Source organism: Procambarus clarkii, chromosome 37 (assembly GCF_040958095.1).
Source record: "Procambarus clarkii isolate CNS0578487 chromosome 37, FALCON_Pclarkii_2.0, whole genome shotgun sequence".
Taxonomy (NCBI): domain Eukaryota; kingdom Metazoa; phylum Arthropoda; class Malacostraca; order Decapoda; family Cambaridae; genus Procambarus; species Procambarus clarkii.
The window spans coordinates 26,141,829-26,161,151 of record NC_091186.1 but is presented as its reverse complement, the minus strand read 5'-3'; the positions used below and the strand labels follow the sequence as shown (position 1 = coordinate 26,161,151).

The window sequence follows — 19,323 nt, the reverse complement described above, 5'->3', positions numbered from 1 at the left end:
CTTACTTTTTCGGTCATATTTAATAATATATATATATATATATATATATATATATATATATATATATATATATATATATATATATATATATATATAGGGGGTAGTAGGAGAAGACAGTGTGTGAGTTTATGAGGATAAACTCCACAAGGCTCCTCAGGATGCTACATATCCTCTTCTTCGAGGTCAAGTGTCTCGGAAGATGTTACTGTATACAAGGTACTGTGTGTGTGTGTGTACTCATCTAGTTGTGCTTGCGGGGGTTGAGCTCTGGCTCTTTGGTCCCGCCTCTCAACTGTCAATCAACTGGTGTACAGGTTCCTGAGCCTACTGGGCTCTATCATGTCTTCACTTGAAACTGTGTATGGAGTCAGCCTCCACCACATCACTTCCTAATGCATTTCATTTGTCAACCACTCTGACACTAAAAAAGTTCTTTCTAATATCTCTGTGGCTCATTTGGGCACTCATTTTCCACCTGTGTCCCCTAGTGCGTGTGCCCCTTGTGTTAAATAGCCTGTCTTTATCTACCTATTTATCTACTATCTATCTGTGTGTGTTATTGAATAAGACTGAAAGGGTTAGATCAACGATTTTTATTATATTCCTTATTTTCTTCATTTTGGGGAAGAAGTTGAAGAATTATCCCTTTTAAAGTTCCTCTAACACCTTTAATGGACCCGACACATGTCGCTAAACAAAAATCATTTGGCTAAAACCCGCCTTACCATCTTTGGAGGCTGAGGAAAAGTGAATACAAATTGGAAGAGACAACAGTATATGTTTCAAGAAAGTGAGAAAAAGAGTTAAGATGTTTACCGTGTGTGAAGAGGAGATGGAGAACTCTTCTCGTGCCTTCTCATTGGCTGGGTGAGATGTTGTATGAAGTAGGAAACTGATATTTATTTTTTGGAAGAAACTGATAGTTTTGTCTTGGTGTTGTTGATGGGGAAACATGCCCATAAGTGTACCGAAGAGGCATTTACGCTCGTAATTACTCTGGTTCTGCTTAATTAAGCGTGTTTAAGGCGCTGGATAATAGCAACGCATCTGACATTGTCTAAATCATGCTAAGGCTTTCAACATCGCTCTGCACGAGAGATTGAAGATTACATTATGAACATATGGCAGACACGACAAAGTACTACTACTACTACTTTACTCTATACTCTAGATGGTTCTAGTAGTAGAAATTCTAGTAGTAGATTCTAGTTGTTCTAGATTCTAGTACTCTAGATTCTAGAACTAGATTCTAGAAAAAGTAGATTCTAGTAGTAGAAAGAACTACTACTAGGCAGAAGGCAAGACATACGTCATAAACATATGGCAGACACGACACAGAACTATATATAGATGCCAAGTATGATTGATCTACAGGACAGAACACATAAACATGGCAACATATAACTAGTCAACAAACACGTCTCTTTACGGACTTATATCATTAATAATTCACATCAACCATCTTGAAGCTGGTTAAATTTACATCTATAAAATAGAATGCCTGGATAAGGCTATCCCCAAGCTAGACTCATCCAACTTTCTAGCATGAAATATGAAGTAATATGCGTCAAAAGCCAGTTGTGGGTGATCCAACTGCCATGCTTTAATACAATCCCGCCGTTTACCCGCGCATTCTCATGATTTAATCGATAAGATGAAGGTGAATGCATTCGGCTTAGAATATTATATTTTCTGCGACAGAAAGATATAGAGAGGGGGAAGGGGTGATAGATAGGGAAGGAGCGATGAGTGGGTACGAGAAACGGGAGAGATGAGAGTGAAGAGAGATTGGAAGAAAGGGTGCAGTTGGGTAAGAGGGTTATGTTGGGGGAGAAGGGGTGGAAGAAAGATGGAGAGGGTGAGGAAAGGAAAGGGAAAGAGTGGATATAAAGGTAAACATTATAAAAAAATTACAGATGATGCTATAACTGAACGCATTTTCAATTCAAATACGTGGAGTGAGCTGTGGATGAGTGGAGTGAGCTGTGGATGAGTGGAGTGAGCTGTGGATGAGTGGAGTGAGCTGTGGATGAGTGGAGTGAGCTGTGGATGGAGCTGCAGTGAGTGGGTCGTAATGAGACAATGGTCATTCCATCCAGCGGCCGGCCCCAAAGACGCATTCATAAATGTTAACATTATTTTAATTGAAAATAAGAGTTTTTTAAAATATAAATCAGCATATTATATATTAGCACTCTGCGCTTATTTGGGCGTAGGTTAGGTTGGGTGTTTAGTGTCTGTTGGCAATTATTTGTATTCGACCCGTCCTCAGAGCAAGTCTATTCAATCCAGTGGTCGACCCCAAACACGCATTCATCAATTTTAATATGATGTTCATCCAAAATTATATTTTTTCTCAATTATAAATAAATATTAATATATATTAACATACTATGCATATTTAGGCATAGGTTAGGTTAGGTGTTTAGGTTCTGTTGGCGATTATTTGTATCTGTAGTACGTGGGTGAAGCATTTACATCGTTGTGGTTCGAACAAAAGTCGTCAGTGAAGCACTTGTTCCGGAAGTGTTCGGACGTCTGACAGCTGGGTGGACAGCGCTTCGGATTCGCAGTCCTGAGGTTCCGGGTTCGATCCCCGGTGGAGGTGGAGACAATTGGGCAAAATGCTTATTTCACCCTGATGCCCCTGTTACCTAGCAGTAAATAGGTGCCTCGGAGTTAGACAGCTGCTACGGGGCGCTTCCTAGGGGGTGGAGGTCTGGTCGAGGACCTGGCCGAGGGGACACTAAGCCCCGAAATCTTCTCAAGATAACGTCATCAGTTGCGAGTCGTGTGAAGCCGATTTTCATTCATAAACAAAGGGGGGTTTGGCGGGTGCATGGAATAGACTTTAGTCTTTGTTGATGAGGACGGGCTGACGTGTTGCCTAATCACTCCTGACGTCAACTCTTGACAGCTGAAGCCGGTCGCGGGAATGGACACCTTGTTTGGCTGACCTGTAAAATCATCTTCGCCAGCTAAGCCATTTATCATTTACAATTTATCATTGTATTTACGAGCGTCCAGGGGCCAGATTCACGAAAGCACTTACGCAAACACTTACGAACCTGTACATCTTTTCTCAATCTTTGACGGCTTTGTTTCCAATTATTAAACAGTTAATGAGCTCGAAAGCACCAGGAGGCTGTTTATAGCAATAACAACAGTTGATTGGGAAGTTTTCATGCTTGTAAACTGTTTAATAAATGTAACCAAAGCCGTCAAAGATTGAGGAAAAATGTACACGTTCGTAAGTGCTTGCGTAACTGCTTTCGTGAATCTGGCCCCAGGGCCAGTCACTTGTTATCGTATCAAGACATTATATAATTTAATTTGTACTATAAATGAAGTATTAGTTAAACTGATATGTTTGATATGAGTTCATCGAATAGTTTCCAGTTTCACAGTAAACCTTCTTTCGAACATAAGGAAAGTTAGTTGTTTATTTGTGATCCAAACAATGCTGGACTAGAGATTGAGTGCTCAATTGCCAAGGTTAATTGGTGTGTGTAAGCCTATCAGAAAATTACTTACAGTGACTGGATATGTCAGCTGCTATTATCCGTTTGAGTGGTTTAGTAGTATCGGGAGAGTGGGCGGGGAGGAATTAGTCCTGATATCTTTCAAGATTACATTTTTTAGCTTAGTTCATTTATTATACACCCCGGCGGATCTTTCCTCTGGGCAGATGTGGGCCCAATACCCATCCTATGAGCAGTAATGGGCCCAATACTCATCCTATGGACAGTAGTGGGCCCCATACCTATCCTATGGGCAGTAGGGGCCCCCATACCTATCCTGTGGGCAATAGAGGCGCCCCATACCCATCATGTGGGCGAAAGTGCCAAGGGTTTTAAGAGGCATATAATGGGCTCAGGTATTGAACGCCCAAATTCATTGAGCTATTCTTAAAGCAGTATATTGCAAGCTCGTACGGCTTGTTCTCTTCATCACAAAAATAACACGAAGTAAATCTGCTTTCCAATTAGCAGACTTTGTTGATCATGACAATGGTGATATATTTATTATTATTAATGAAGATGAAAGACCCAGTACATATATTGGGTCTGTCATTCACCTTCATTGAAGCACTATGGCATTGTAATAAGTTTCTCCATCATTGTTACCAACGCCTGTTTGGGTTTAACGTCATCTTCTTGAGGTTATCTTGAGATGATTTCGGGGCTTTTTAGTGTCCCCGCGGCCCGGTCCTCGACCAGGTCTCCACCCCCAGGAAGCAGCCCGTGACAGCTGACTAACACCCAGGTACCTATTTTACTGCTAGGTAACAGGGGCATAGGTTGAAAGAAACTCTGCCCAATGTTTCTCGCCGGCGCCTGGGATCGAACCCAGGACCACAGGATCACAAGTCCAGCGTGCTGTCCGCTCGGCCGACCGGCTCCCTAACATAGGGAGCCCTATGTCAACCCGATGTGTCAACCCGTCAATCCAAGGGAACGTCAACCCGGTGTGTCTGACAAATAAATATTTAGGTGAATATCACATTCTTTTTTATCTGCCTTGGTTAAATAAACGTTCAGTAAATACGAATGATATCGTATCATTTGTTGCAGACGGCAAGTTATTGCTCTCTATTTTTCATCTTGCATGAAGAAACCTGATGTTTTCAAGAACCGCAATATTGCACAGGTAGGAGGTCAGAGTATGTGAGTCCGGTTCCAGGTTAGTGGTGTGTGTGTACGTGAGGACTGGTTCCTGGAGTACATGGTCCGCATTCCGCCACTCGCCCCCCGTATGTTAATTTTACTAGAGTTACCCCTCTCTATTATTTAATATTGAGAAAGAAAACCATTACCTTTAGTATTCTTTAACACAGTATTCTCTCCTTGTATGTGTAAACTACGCGGGGTATGTTGATCGGTTTACTAGGGTCTGTTGTTGCTACCATCGTGCGTGTGGTATACTCACCGTGGGGGGGGGGGGAGACCCTGTTAGGCTTAGCGAGACCCCCATAGCCTAAGGGCAGGGTTGTCCTTATGGGCACTTGATCAAGTGCTGGCCAGACTCGACTGTGCTTAACTTGACACACCGACTGAGTCAGATATCATCCATTACACGATCCTATAGCTTGTAACTTTTGATTGTGATCTATGGAAAGTTTACTGACAAATTCACATGAAATATACGACTGGATGCTGTTAAATTCTCATATTTGGAGTCTAAATTAAAAGCATAATAACTGGAATTAATAACCCTATCTGTTCTATCGGCGAATGAAGCAATTTCGCTTGGAATTTAATGCTTAAAGTTCGTGGAAGAGGGCATAATGGTAATGAATCTCTGCTAATGGCATCACCATTTGACGTCCTGATGACGCTTGGGGCTCAAAATTCGTATAGCATCTTAATAATATTAAGACGTAGCCTAATTCTTAGCAGACAGGGGGCACAATTAAATATTTCTCGATCGTATTCATGTCAAAAAATTATCGTATCGTCAAGAGATTATATAGCAGTCGGAACACTCTATATAATTATGTACAATTTACCAGTTTCCATAATTTTTTTATATGATAGTTTTAATGCGTTTCTTAACTTATAACACGTATGCAAGTTTAGTTTGTTAGTCAATAAAATCGAAGCTCAGGCAGCAAGATTTTGATTGATTGGTACACATGCCTTCCCAGTACGCAGTTACACCCTAAATATTCACTGCTGAAAATGAATGTACATTCCTTTTGACACGTGTACACTCCGAGTATAAGATCATTGCAAGGTATATCAGGTATAAGGATGATTATACCGCTTCCATGCCAGCAGTATCAGGTGACTACGTCTGGCAGCGAGGAGCTGGTCTGCCTGGAACATCATTGTCGTACCTCACTTCTTTCCTAATTTACAACCGTCATTAACAGCTTCATGCAGTTTAATTTGACAAACAGTACTTGGACATTAATGAGCCATATGCTCCTAAATTACCGTCTCGTGGCCAATGGCGTCCATCAAACACACTTCGTCTGCAGTGACAGACATGATAGGTCAAGACGCACTGAAGATATACAAAAACAATCAAACTTTTCCATAATATTTCGTTCATTCAAATAACGTCCAGTATCATCCAACCTTATATCCATACAAGAATTCAATGGCATTATCACCCCTGTGTTAATCGAGACCCAATGTCAATGGATTACCATGTCACTGGAAGTAAATAAGAAGTGAGGATAATGTGGAGTACCGTCAGGTGAGCGATAGTTTTGGCGCGTCGTGAGGTGAGTGATAATATTGGCGCGCCGCGTGTTGGTGGCGGGCGCCAGGGGCCCCTGAGCGAGCATCACGCCGCCACTGCTCACATGTCTACACCTGCCTCCAGCCGTACCTGGAACTTGGCGGATTTTTGCGATTTCCTCCAAAACTGTTGGGCAGAAGCAGTAGTTTCGTGTGATATACTGATAGCACTCGTGCCAGTCGTCAGGAATGAGTGGAGAAACGTCATTTGATAGTAAACAATGCTCCTGATAATGGGAATAGTGAGATAAAAACTGGTGATGTGCATGTGAAGGAATTGTAGGCTCTGCAGTTGACCATAGAACTGCATTAAATCCGGGGAACCTGCAGTTTGTCCCCACACACATAATGAGCTATGGCTACCAACGGCGTAAGCAACGGTGTGCAAAGGCGCAGATTCACGGTAAGTTATTGAGGCTACTGTTTGATCGGTTGAAGTGCTCAAAAATTACATAACATTGTCAACAATCGACAATAATCACATGACTCTTGTATTAATTACGGGTTTGTCTCTATTCCGAACTTTGCACAAGTGTATTCTGTCTGACATTCTGTGGAAAGTTCAAGTTTTGTATTACATAGCATGTCATATAAGGACAAATTATATATAGGCATTGAACTGAGTAACTAGCATATTAAAACTGATGCTTTCTTTCTTGAAACCATACCCATCACCCACGGGATGGGTATGGGGGTCCACTACTGTCTACAAGATGGGTATGGGGGTCCACTAACATCTAAAAGATAGGTATGGGGTCCATTACCGTCGACGAGATGGGTATGGGGGCTCCACTACTGTCTACAAGATGGGTATGGGGCCCACTACTGTCTACAAGATGGGTATGGGGCCCACTACTGTCTACAAGATGGGTATGGGGCCCACTGCTACCCACGGGATGGGTATGGGGGCCCTACGGGTATGTGGGACCAAAACCTCCCACGGGATGGATATAGGATGCATAATAAACAAAAAAATCAAACATCAAGACTGAACTAGAATATATTGTTTACATCGTGCGTATGTAACGATCATTCCAATTATTCACCAAATCAAAGTTATATTTATGCTTTTAAGTTGCATCTTGCAATGAGTTTTTAATGATCTATATATTGCATTTATGTTGTATGAATGTTATGATCTCGTACCTTAACTTGTGGTGTTTCCGGGGCTTATTATCTCCGCGGCCCGGTCGTCGACCAGGCCTCCTATACATCGTCGACCAGGCCTTGTAATGTGAAAAGTTTCAGGCACATTTTTCACACACACACATATATGGTAACTTATGCATATATATCATGCATTAGAATGCAGTCACGAATAATAACTTGAAAAACAAGGCCCGGTAATTATATCTAAGTTTGCTTATTTGACCTAACTTTACAGTTAATTAGTGATACAAGCAATTTCCAGGGCGATATAGTGCCTGTGTGAGCAGTATTGTGGTTGATGGTGGACTACAGTCCTCTCATTCTACTAACTTTGCATCAACATATTGCAAATAGAAAACTTCGTAGCAAAACTTTTTTGTTTGAATCTTGAATGTCATTTTTTTTACAGCTGTTGTGTCAACTTGTTTTTATATAGACTGACGTCGTGACGTCACACCAGGAAGTTGCTTTTAGCCTTGTGAAGCCTCATCCAGGCACAGCAGCTGTGCCTGTACATCTCAGTCCGTCGGGTTAACGAGGCTAGTAAATGGATGGGACATGGGGCAGAATCTGGTTCTCGTTCAGGCCTAACAGACAGACAGACTTATAGGCCCGACAGTGGTATATATATATACCATATACGCACACGTTCGAATGCCATAAATATATAATAATATTCAGAGGCCATATGGTATTAATATATTCACCGGCAGTGTTGTCTGGTCTGTCGAATGGCAGGCGCAAAAATATGTCGTGTCTGGTGTGTTTTATGGATGGTAATAACGTCATGTTGATGACACCAGCACTGCTCACAGACGTGTTGATGACACCAGCACTGCTCACAGACGTGTTGATGACACCAGCACTGCTCACAGACGTGTTGATGACACCAGCACTGCTCACAGACGTGTTGATGACACCAGCACTGCTCACAGACGTGTTGATGACACCAGCACTGCTCACAGACGTGTTGATGACACCAGCACTGCTCACAGACGTGTTGATGACACCAGCACTGCTCACAGACGTGTTGATGACACCAGCACTGCTCACAGACGTGTTGATGACACCAGCACTGCTCACAGACGTGTTGATGACACCAGCACTGCTCACAGACGTGTTGATGACACCAGCACTGCTCACAGACGTGTTGATGACACCAGCACTGCTCACAGACGTGTTGATGACACCAGCACTGCTCACAGACGTGTTGATGACACCAGCACTGCTCACAGACGTGTTGATGACACCAGCACTGCTCACAGACGTGTTGATGACACCAGCACTGCTCACAGACGTGTTGATGACACCAGCACTGCTCACAGACGTGTTGATGACACCAGCACTGCTCACAGACGTGTTGATGACACCAGCACTGCTCACAGACGTGTTGATGACACCAGCACTGCTCACAGACGTGTTGATGACACCAGCACTGCTCACAGACGTGTTGATGACACCAGCACTGCTCACAGACGTGTTGATGACACCAGCACTGCTCACAGACGTGTTGATGACACCAGCACTGCTCACAGACGTGTTGATGTTAGCATCACTGTGCTCACAGACTTGCGAGAATGCATGAGATTGTGAGTTAAAGTTGTTTTGTGTGTGTCGTCGAATTGGGTATTTGTATGCAAGGGCATGTGTAGAACCCTCTCAGGCACGACTCTACTCACTTCCTGGGCACTCTCTGGCACGACCCGTCGTTCCTGTGTCGTCACTCGCAGCCAGGCTCTAGTACGACCCCCTCACACTTGTCTGTTCACTCACAGTCAAGCTCTAGTACGACCCCAGATCCTTATCCTGATCCCTTGCAAGTGCTATATAGCCGTAATGGCTTGGCACATTCCTTCCCCCTATTTTCCCTGAAGTTTTGTCGCTGTTGGTAAATTTGGTTATAGTTTTGCAAAGTTGTGCTGTGATTATTGGATGGTTATGATATACGTGACCAGCGGCAGGCAGGTGTGAGAGTGGTTAAAGAGGCAGGCAGGTGTGAGAGTGGTTAAAGAGGCAGGCAGGTGTGAGAGTGATTAAAGAGGCAGGCAGGTGTGAGAGTGATTAAAGAGGCAGGCAGGTGTGAGAGTAATTAACCCAGAAAGAGAGAGAGAGGGAGAGAGAGAGAGAGAGAGAGAGAGAGAGAGAGAGAGAGAGAGAGAGAGAGAGAGAGAGAGAGAGAGAGAGAGAGAGAGAGAGAGATCAAAGCAGGTTTTATTGGACCAGATAATGTCCGGACCTCCCCCCCCCCACCCCCCACCCCCACAGCCACCCCCCCCAAAAAAAATCAGGTTTGACTTAATTCTGCAATTATTGTGCAGTTGCTCTGCGTGACGACATTGTCCATAACCTAATAATATTAGACTGCTAATACTAGTTAAACTTCCGACAAATGCATATATTTGATATAGATATATATATACACACATATATTTATGCATATGTATCCAGTATCACACATAATAAATGTACTCAGTGTGCTGAGAATTATACCACGTGTTGTTGTTGTTTAAGATTCGCTACTTGGAACAAAAAGTTCCAAGCAGCACGGGCTATGGTGAGCCCGTAACTTACCTGGTACAGGAGCGGGGCAAGTAGCACGGACTATGGTGAGCCCGTAGTTACTACGTGTTGTTGCTAGCGTATATTATTAACACCGTCTATCCTGGTCTGTGTCACAACATTCAAAATATATTAATCATAGGAGGAAGTAATAATTTTCCTGTTGAAAGGCAGAGTTTTAACACGAAATTCTTTCAGCGTCGTAATGACCCATTTATAAGTCGGCTAATATACCTGAAGTAAGTGTCTCTTCAACTGCAACAGTCACTATTTAACTATTTCAACATAAATTGGTTCTGTTCGCTCAAATTTGTTTTTGTGTTTAATTCACCCAATTTAGTGCTGGTGGGATGGTCACTACTTCAACGCCGAACGTTTTTTGTTCGTTCGTTCAGGTTTTATTGGTCATCGGGATGGAGCTGGTTAGATCAAGAACGGTGGTTTTTATAAGACCTGGAAGAGGTCGTTAAGTGGCTGAGGCGCCTGGAAGTGCTGTGGGTAAGTGGTTGAGGCGCCTGGAAGTGCTGTGGGTAAGTGGTTGAGGCTCCTGGAAGTGCTGGTTAAGTGGTCGAGGTGTCTGAAGTGCTGTGGGTAAATGGTAGAGGGGCCTGGAAGTGCTGTGGGTAAGTGGTAGAGGGGCCTGGAAGTGCTGTGGGTAAGTGGTAGAGGGGCCTGGAAGTGCTGTGGGTAAGTGGTAGAGGGGCCTGGAAGTGCTGTGGGTAAGTGGTAGAGGGGCCTGGAAGTGCTGTGGGTAAGTGGTTGAGGCGCCTGGAAGTGCTGTGGGTAAGTGGTAGAGGGGCCTGGAAGTGCTGTGGGTAAGTGGTTGAGGCGCCTGGAAGTGCTGGTTGGACCTCTTCCTCGTCCGGCCCACCTTGAATCTACCTTCGTTTATTTTGATACAGTGAAGGCTGATCTCTTGATTGGTTTTGTATTTATACGAGAGTCAGTTCGTGCAACTGTGAGCTCCTGAACCCCCGACTGTGAGCTACCCGAACGCCCGACTGTGAGCTACCCGAACGCCCGACTGTGAGCTATCGAACGCCCGACTGTGAGCTCCCGAACGCCCGACTGTGAGCTACCGAACGCCCGACTGTGAGCTCCCGAACGCCCGACTGTGAGCTACCGAACGGCCGACTGTGAGCTACCCGAACGCCCGACTGTGAGCTCCCGAACGCCCGACTGTGAGCTACCCGAACGCCCGACTGTGAGCTATCGAACGCCCGACTGTGAGCTCCCGAACGCCCGACTGTGAGCTACCGAACGCCCGACTGTGAGCTCCCGAACGCCCGACTGTGAGCTACCGAACGGCCGACTGTGAGCTACCCGAACGCCCGACTGTGAGCTCCCGAACGCCCGACTGTGAGCTACCCGAACGGCCGACTGTGAGCTACCGAACGCCCGACTGTGAGCTACCCGAACGGCCGACTGTGAGCTACCCGAACGGCCGACTGTGAGCTACCGAACGCCCGACTGTGAGCTACCCGAACGCCCGACTGTGAGCTACCCGAACGGCCGACTGTGAGCTACCGAACGCCCGACTGTGAGCTACCCGAACGGCCGACTGTGAGCTCCCGAACGCCCGACTGTGAGCTACCCGAACGCCCGACTGTGAGCTACCCGAACGGCCGACTGTGAGCTACCGAACGCCCGACTGTGAGCTACCCGAACGGCCGACTGTGAGCTCCCGAACGCCCGACTGTGAGCTACCCGAACGCCCGACTGTGAGCTACCGAACGCCCGACTGTGAGCTACCCGAACGGCCGACTGTGAGCTCCCGAACGCCCGACTGTGAGCTACCGAACGCCCGACTGTGAGCTCCCGAACGCCCGACTGTGAGCTCCCGAACGGCCGACTGTGAGGTACCGAACGGCCACAATTTGGCACCAACGTTCGTGGAATTTCGCCTGTCAGTCACGCTTTGGACAACCAAAAAAACCCGATTCATGTTTGTTAATACACGGCCAGACGCCTAGATTACTGCATTTGTAATAAAAATATCGTAATTTTAATCAGGTGCTGCGGTATTGTAATTTAGTCAGGTGCTGCGGTATTGTAATTTAGTCAGGTGCTGCGGTATTGTAATTTAGGCAGGTGCTGCGGTATTGTAATTTAATCAGGTGCTGCGGTATTGTAATTTAGTCAGGTGCTGCGGTATTGTAATTTAGTCAGGTGCTGCGGTATTGTAATTTAGCTTACTGGTTACTTATGATATTACTTTATTGCCCAATTGTTTTGATTATTATAATCGCATTTTGATGGTGTGTGTGTGTACTCGCCTAGTTGTGCGAGTACACAACTGTCCCGCCTCTCAACTGTCAATCAACTGGTGTACAGGTTCCTGAGCCTACTGGGCTCTATCATATCTACATTTGAAAGTGTATATGGAGTCAGCCTCCACCACATCACTGCCTAGTGCATTCCATTTGTTAACTACTCTGACACTGAACAAATTCTTCCTAATGTCTCTGGTGTGTGTGTGAGAGAGAGAGAGAGAGAGAGAGAGAGAGAGAGAGAGAGAGAGAGAGAGAGAGAGAGAGAGAGAGAGACTGCCCACCAGTACCTTATTATTGACGTTTTAAGTCACATTTGTACTTATTATGAAGAGTACACATATGTAGAATAAAGGGATTGTACACTTTACATTGCTCGCTGGTCCCCCCTACCTCTTTAACACTACAGAACCCTTAAAATATATTTTTATATACTCTGAGTAACCCCTCAATTGATAAACAATAACTATTTACATATTTTGTGTAATATTTCTTTTTGTTATATATTTCTCGCGGAACATCCTCGAGAAAGGCTCGCGGAACCCCTGTTTGAAACCCCTGGCCAAGCTCATTAAAACCCTGGCGATTGTTAAGCCTGGGGTCGCCTTGAGAGGTCAACAGGGAGGTTTACTGCAACAATTAGCTCGCGAGAAGGTTTCGCTTGAGCTCTTGTCGGGGGAGGCTGACTGACTGACTGTCTTAATTACGCATTAATGAGCTGCTTCTCATTAGCCTTTTAAGGCTGTTCTTGACTCTTTTTGCTCCCTTCCTCTTTAGGTAGTCTTTTGTAACCTATGTATATATTTTCAGACTTCCTGGAACACAAATAGTATCTATACTATATATGGAGAAGGAGTTATATCTCATTCGCAGTTCGTGTTCTAGTGAAGATTAGTAAAGTCTTCCTTACCTTCCTTACCTTACTAAGGTAAGGTCTTACCACGAGCTATGGGAAGGTAAAGCTCCTTAGCCTGCTAACAGGCGTCTGGAAGCATACATATACACAGGCAGGCGATGAGTCACAATAACGTGGCTGAAGTATGTTGACCAGACCACACACTAGAAATTGAAGGGACGACGACGTTTCGGTCCGTCCTGGACCATTCTCAAGTCGATTGTGAGTATCTATCCATTCACAATCGACTTGAGAATAGTCCAGGACGGACCGAAACGTCGTCGTCCCTTCAATTTCTAGTGTGTGGTCTGGTCAACATACATATACACTCCTGTTTACCATTCTGTGTAAAGCAATAAAAGCAAAACAAAGGGATATTGAGCCAGGAGACGATAGTGGCCAACATTTGCGAGCTGATCTGAGAGGTCAGTACTAGGGGAAGGCTCACTAGCGCTCCTCGTGTCTTGAGAAGACGCTGGTAGTTGAAATCTTGGCTGCTCCTTTGGGAATTATCTGGAGAAAACACCGAGCCACCACGGAAAGGTAAGAGAATGAGGCAGAAAGAGATCAAAAGGAAGGGGGAGAGAAAATGGATTGGTGGAAGAACAGGAGGAAGAGACAACGAGACAGAGAGGGAGAGATAAAGGGAGGGAGTGAGAGAAAATGGAAGGTAGGAGATAGAATGAAAGGAAGGGAAGGAGAGTGAATGGGAAGGAGAAAGAACTGGTGAGAGGAGAGAGAATGGGAGGGAAGGAGGGAAATGGAACGGGGAGAGAGAGAGAGAGAGAGAGAGAGAGAGAGAGAGAGAGAGAGAGAGAGAGAGAGAGAGAGAGAGAGAGAGAGAGAGACAGACAGACAGAACACGCAGACACACACATATACACATCTGGGTGCCAGGATGAACCCGGGCAACGCCGGGTATTCCACCCAGTAGTTCAAGATAGTAATTATTACTAATTTCGTGGTTTGAAGAGAAAATGACTATCTTTTTGTCTGTTTATCCATTTGTCTGTCCAAGAATGGTGAGGCCAGATGCTTTGGGCTAGTCTCACCTTGCAGGGAACATGGTCTGCAGGAGGTGCCAGCAGCAGCAGGAGGTGCCAGCAGCAGCAGGAGGTGCCAGCAGCAGCACCAGGTGCCAGCAGCAGCAGCAGGTGCCAGCACGAGGTGTCTGGGTTGTGCCTCCACAACACTTGCCTGGTTTAGTGTCACGAGTGACAGCCGCCATTCTCCTGTCGTCTTTTCAAATGGGTCAGCCTCATGCATGACCCCTTGAGCCCCCGTGTGTGACCCCTGACCCCCTGCGTGACCCCTGACCCCCGTGCGTGACCCTTGACCCCGTGGAACCCGTGCCTTTGCTATTTAATCTTTGCTTTATTCCTGATTCCTATTTCCCTAATCAATTCTCTTCAGTCCTATCACTATATGTAGGAGATAACATCTCTAACTCTGTTTATGTAAGCCGAGTGTGTATATATATATATATATATATATATATATATATATATATATATATATATATATATATATATATAATATACATATATACATATATATATATATATATATATATATATATATATATATATATATATATAATATACATATATATATATATATATATATATATATATATATATATATATATATATATATATATATATATATATATATATATATATACTGGTTACCATCGTAACAGCACTTCACACACCTTCTGTGGTTGAATGGTCGTTTGCCATGTATGTAGCAGCTGTCTGAACCTGTCTATGGAACTATTGAAGTGTTATATTGTTACAGTTAAACCGTTTCATCAGAACAATGTAACAAAATCACAGACAAGAGGAATCAAGAAACTCTAACAAGTGAGCTTTATATTCTCACAAAATGACACCACTCGCCCCAACCACAGCATCAGTATACACCGTTTCACTGCTTACCCATGCAATTCTTTCACTAGTTTCTGCTCCTCCCTCATATCTCCAAAATCCCCCCAACAAAACTGTCTAACTTCTATTAGCTATATAATCCCCCACACCTGCTCACTCCACCACCTTCCCCAAACCTACTACGACACCCCGCTCTATCCCTCAATCCTGTTTTCCATCCCCCTTGGAAGTTACAGCCCCGCTCCTGTGTCAGGTAAATCCTCTACGAGCTCACCATAGCCCGTGCTATTTGGGACGTTTTGTTCCCAGTAGTTGAATCTTAAACAACATCATCCCCCTTGGCCCCTCTTCTACAGTTCCGCTTCTCTCCACCAAGTATCATCTAGGATCACGAATTACGGGTATTTTGGGGCCCCTCACATAAAACTCTTGGGGGCCCACAGCACAGGGGACTCTTGGTAGTAATGTAGGCGAGGAGGGTGTTGAAAGAACTATAAGTTTAAGAACTGTATGCTTCTAAGGCTTCCTGCAAGGAACATGGCCGTCCAGTAGGAGGATTGCTGCGCCTCGACACCCGCTCCCAAGCTTAAACAGATCTAGGCCTCTGACCCAACCATTCTATTATAGAGGACGAACATAGAACGCCTTAAATAGGATTTCGTTTGAGCCTATATAACCCAGTCAAGCCTTTCTGAACCTCTCTGAGACACAAGTACACGTCCGTATGTATTATAATTCAACAGGAAGAGAGACGAACGTGCGCTCCACATGTCCTTTAGTACAACAACAACACGTCACCGGGTATAGGTTACATGACTATTTACAAATGCTTATAAAACAAAAGAGCATCTGCTCAAAACATTCGGCACCTAATCTATGTAGCACTTAATCCTACAAAATACTTTAATCCTAACAATAGGTTTATTGAAAAATTTGTATTCTCTCTCAGCCTTGCGGTCTTCTTTTGACATATTCAGAACAAAGCTAATCCAGGTATACTGCATATTGGATCAGAAGAACAGAAATGCAGGCGGAAGCCGAAGTCAGCCAGGGAAGCAGACGCGACATTCTTGGGTTGACAGAAGACAACGAATGTTCGGAAGCAGGAGCAGCTGACCCTGGCGTACATCACGTGATGGGGTCCGGGGGGAAGGGGATGGATGGGGATAGGTTGAGGACAATATGATCCTAGCACAGTTCCGATACTGTTAAGGGATTGGGAGGGGGGAGGAGGGGGATTGGAAGGACTGAGTTAAGCCGAAGCCATCGGAGCGTGCAAGGTGCAGGACACGGGGAGGCCCTACACCCCCCCTGCCCATCCAGGTGTTCGTCACCACCAGTCGGATTAACTTTCTTCACATGACGAAACTTAAAACCAGTGTTTCATGTGGCGTGGGGCTTCCGTGTGGTGCACACGCCCTCCACACTCACACTCACACACGCACGCACGCATACACGCACACACACAGAGACGTTAGAAAGAATTTTTTCAGTGTCAGAGTAGTTAATAAATGGAATGCACTAGGAAGTGATGTGGTGGAGGCTGACTCCATACACAGTTTCAAATGTAGATATGATAGAGCCCAGTAGGTTCAGGAATCTGTACACCAGTTGATTGACAGTTGAGAGGCGGGACCAAAGAGCCAAAGCTCAACCCCCGCAAGCACAATTAGGTGAGTACACAGTTTCACAGTTGCACTAGAAAGTGATGTGGTGGAGGCTGACTCCATACACAGTTTCAAATGTAGATATGATAGAGCCCAGTAGGCTCAGGAATCTGTACACCATTAGATTGACGGTTGAGAGGCGGGACCAAAGAGCCAGAGCTTAAGCCACACACACACACACACACACACACACACACACACACACACACACACACACACACACACACACACACACACACACTCACACACACACACATATAAAATGGGAGTAATATGATAAATTATCAAGGAACCAGCTCATACAAGTGGAGGCGTCTCTGAAATAGAAAATGTACGATGAAGTTAATAAAAGCTTCCATACACTATAAAGATCATGGGATGTCTTTATTTTGGAACCTGAGCTGCCGCTAGATCTAAGACTTCTAAAGGAACAGACGTCATCAGAAGAACGATTTAAATAAAAAGCAGCTCCAGGAAAAATAAGAAAAGAGAGGAGCCTGGAAACACAAACCGTAACTGTCTCTATTTTCCGCTTGTTACAACTTGTAATAAAGTTGTTACAGCTTGGATTAACGTGTTTATGACGTATTAGAACGTTGTTACAACTTGTTATATTGGTTGTTATAACTGGTTAGGAGGTGTTAAAACTTGTTCGAACGTTGTACCAACGTCGTAGTTTCGGTGTGTGTTTGGCGGGGAGCTGGATGAAATAAAAAGTCTCGTAACAAAACAAAATATGAATTGATTAAAATTTACTTGATGGCTATCATCTCACTAGTACCATCGACGGTGACAGGAAGCCGGCAGCTTGTCGAGTCCCACCCCCTCATTATTTTAGAAATTTTTCCAGATGAACTTTGGCACTTACGGCTTTCGCGAGAGGGAGTTCCATGGGTTTATAACTCTATGGGTGAAAAGCATCTACTGTTTTATGTTCTGCGACATTGTATGGACACTTTGACATTGTTTTCAATTCTAGAAATAGGGGAACTACCTGAAATTTTCAAAATGGCTCTTGTGGTGCCTATATATAAGAAAGGAGAAAGACAACAGCAACTTGTTGAATAATTAAAACACATGAATTTTGTTGTACAAGTTGTCAACAATCAAACAAGAGAGAGGTTGAGCAGACTGTATTTTCCTGGGATGTCAGAAAGCCTTTGATGCTCTTCCATACGAGCGAGTCCTGTGCAAACTTGAAAAGCAGACTGATGCATAGGGAAGAATCCTACGTTGGATAATACAACACCTTTCAAAACTCGACTAAAAGGAGTCCTCATTGGAAGAGAGAGACATTTCTCCATTCAGACAAGGAGTGGAGTACCTCAAGGATAAGTATTAGGACCCATACTGTTCCCTAATAGTAGTAGACATCCATCAGTGTCAGGAGACTATGGAGTTGCGTTCTGGTTGTCGGTCTGGAATGGCCTCACCAGGGCACAAAGCCATGGTAGGTTGATACGGGGGGAGAAGCTGTCACCCATGCAGCAGATCCCTCCTCTCTACAGCGCTGAAAGTCTCCAAATGGAAAGGCAAACGCCAATACGACTGGTTCCAGCGCCGTCGTAGGACCTGTCATGACGAGGATGAAGTCAACAACGAACTGCCCGCACGGGCTCCAACTGCGGCGTTGACCTCGAAGTTGGTAAAAAAAGGCACAGGGACCCCCAAACCCGGAGACCGCCGTGGTCGGGGCCGGAGAAGAACCACCCCAGCAAGGGACAAGAACGACCCCAGCCTCCTGAAACAGAGCCTGGGGGGCCGCACGAGCCCCATGAGGTGGACGGCCCGGTCCCGCACCTACGGGTTCCTGACAGAGATCGTCACAACCTTCTTTCATCCGAGGCCGGCTTGTGTTGCTGGCCGTGTTGCTGGCGTGTTGCTGGCCGTGTTGCTGGCCGTGTTGCTGGCCGTGTTGCTGGCCGTGTTGCTGGGCGTGTTGCTACCAGGGTTGCTGGCCGTGTTGCTGGGCGTGTTGCTGGCCGTGTTGCTGGGCGTGTTGCTGGGCGTGTTGCTGGGCGTGTTGCTACCAGGGTTGCTGGCCGTGTTGCTGGGCGTGTTGCTGGGCGTGTTGCTACCAGGGTTGCTGGCAGTGTTGCTGGCCGTGTTGCTGGCCGTGTTGCTGGGCGTGTTGCTGGGCGTGTTGCTACCAGGGTTGCTGGCCGTGTTGCTGGCCGTGTTGCTGGCCGTGTTGCTGGGCGTGTTGCTACCAGGGTTGCTGGCCGTGTTGCTGGGCGTGTTGCTGGCCGTGTTGCTGGGCGTGTTGCTACCAGGGTTGCTGGCCGTGTTGCTGGGCGTGTTGCTGGCCGTGTTGCTGGGCGTGTTGCTGGCCGTGTTGCTGGGCGTGTTGCTGGCCGTGTTGCTGGGCGTGTTGCTGGCCGTGTTGCTGGCCGTGTTGCTGGCCGTGTTGCTGGCAGTGTTGCTGGCCGTGTTGCTGGCCGTGTTGCTGGGCGTGTTGCTGGCCGTGTTGCTGGGCGTGTTGCTGGCAGTGTTGCTGGCCGTGTTGCTGGCCGTGTTGCTGGCCGTGTTGCTGGCCGTGTTGCTGGCAGTGTTGCTGGCCGTGTTGCTGGCCGTGTTGCTGGGCGTGTTGCTGGCCGTGTTGCTGGGCGTGTTGCTGGCCGTGTTGCTGGCCGTGTTGCTGGCCGT

The 19,323-nt window shown here is 45.7% G+C and overlaps 1 protein-coding gene across 1 annotated transcript; it reads right to left on the bottom strand.

The window, feature by feature from the left end:
* Positions 1–6,746: 6,746 nt before the first annotated feature.
* LOC123765961 (uncharacterized PPE family protein PPE62-like) lies at positions 6,747–14,349 on the bottom strand. Its single transcript, XM_069336923.1, has 3 exons — positions 14,174–14,349; positions 8,105–8,922; positions 6,747–6,799 (listed from the first exon to the last, which is right to left on the bottom strand). The coding sequence occupies exons 1-3, from the start codon at positions 14,347–14,349 to the stop codon at positions 6,747–6,749; spliced, it is 1,047 nt and encodes a 348-aa protein (XP_069193024.1).
* Positions 14,350–19,323: the final 4,974 nt, after the last annotated feature.

What these genes read in the sequence shown, in the direction of transcription:
- LOC123765961 (XM_069336923.1), bottom strand. Translation starts at nt 14,349, where the DNA reads ATGGCGGCTGTCACTCGTGACACTAAACCAGGCAAGTGTTGTGGAGGC. An exon ending in CAGACCATGTTCCCTGCAAG is followed by an intron (nt 8,923 to 14,173) that starts GTGAGACTAGCC and finishes GTCTGTGAGCAG; the next exon opens with TGCTGGTGTCATCAACACGT. An exon ending in CAGACCAGACAACACTGCCG is followed by an intron (nt 6,800 to 8,104) that starts GTGAATATATTA and finishes AACTTTCCACAG; the next exon opens with AATGTCAGACAGAATACACT.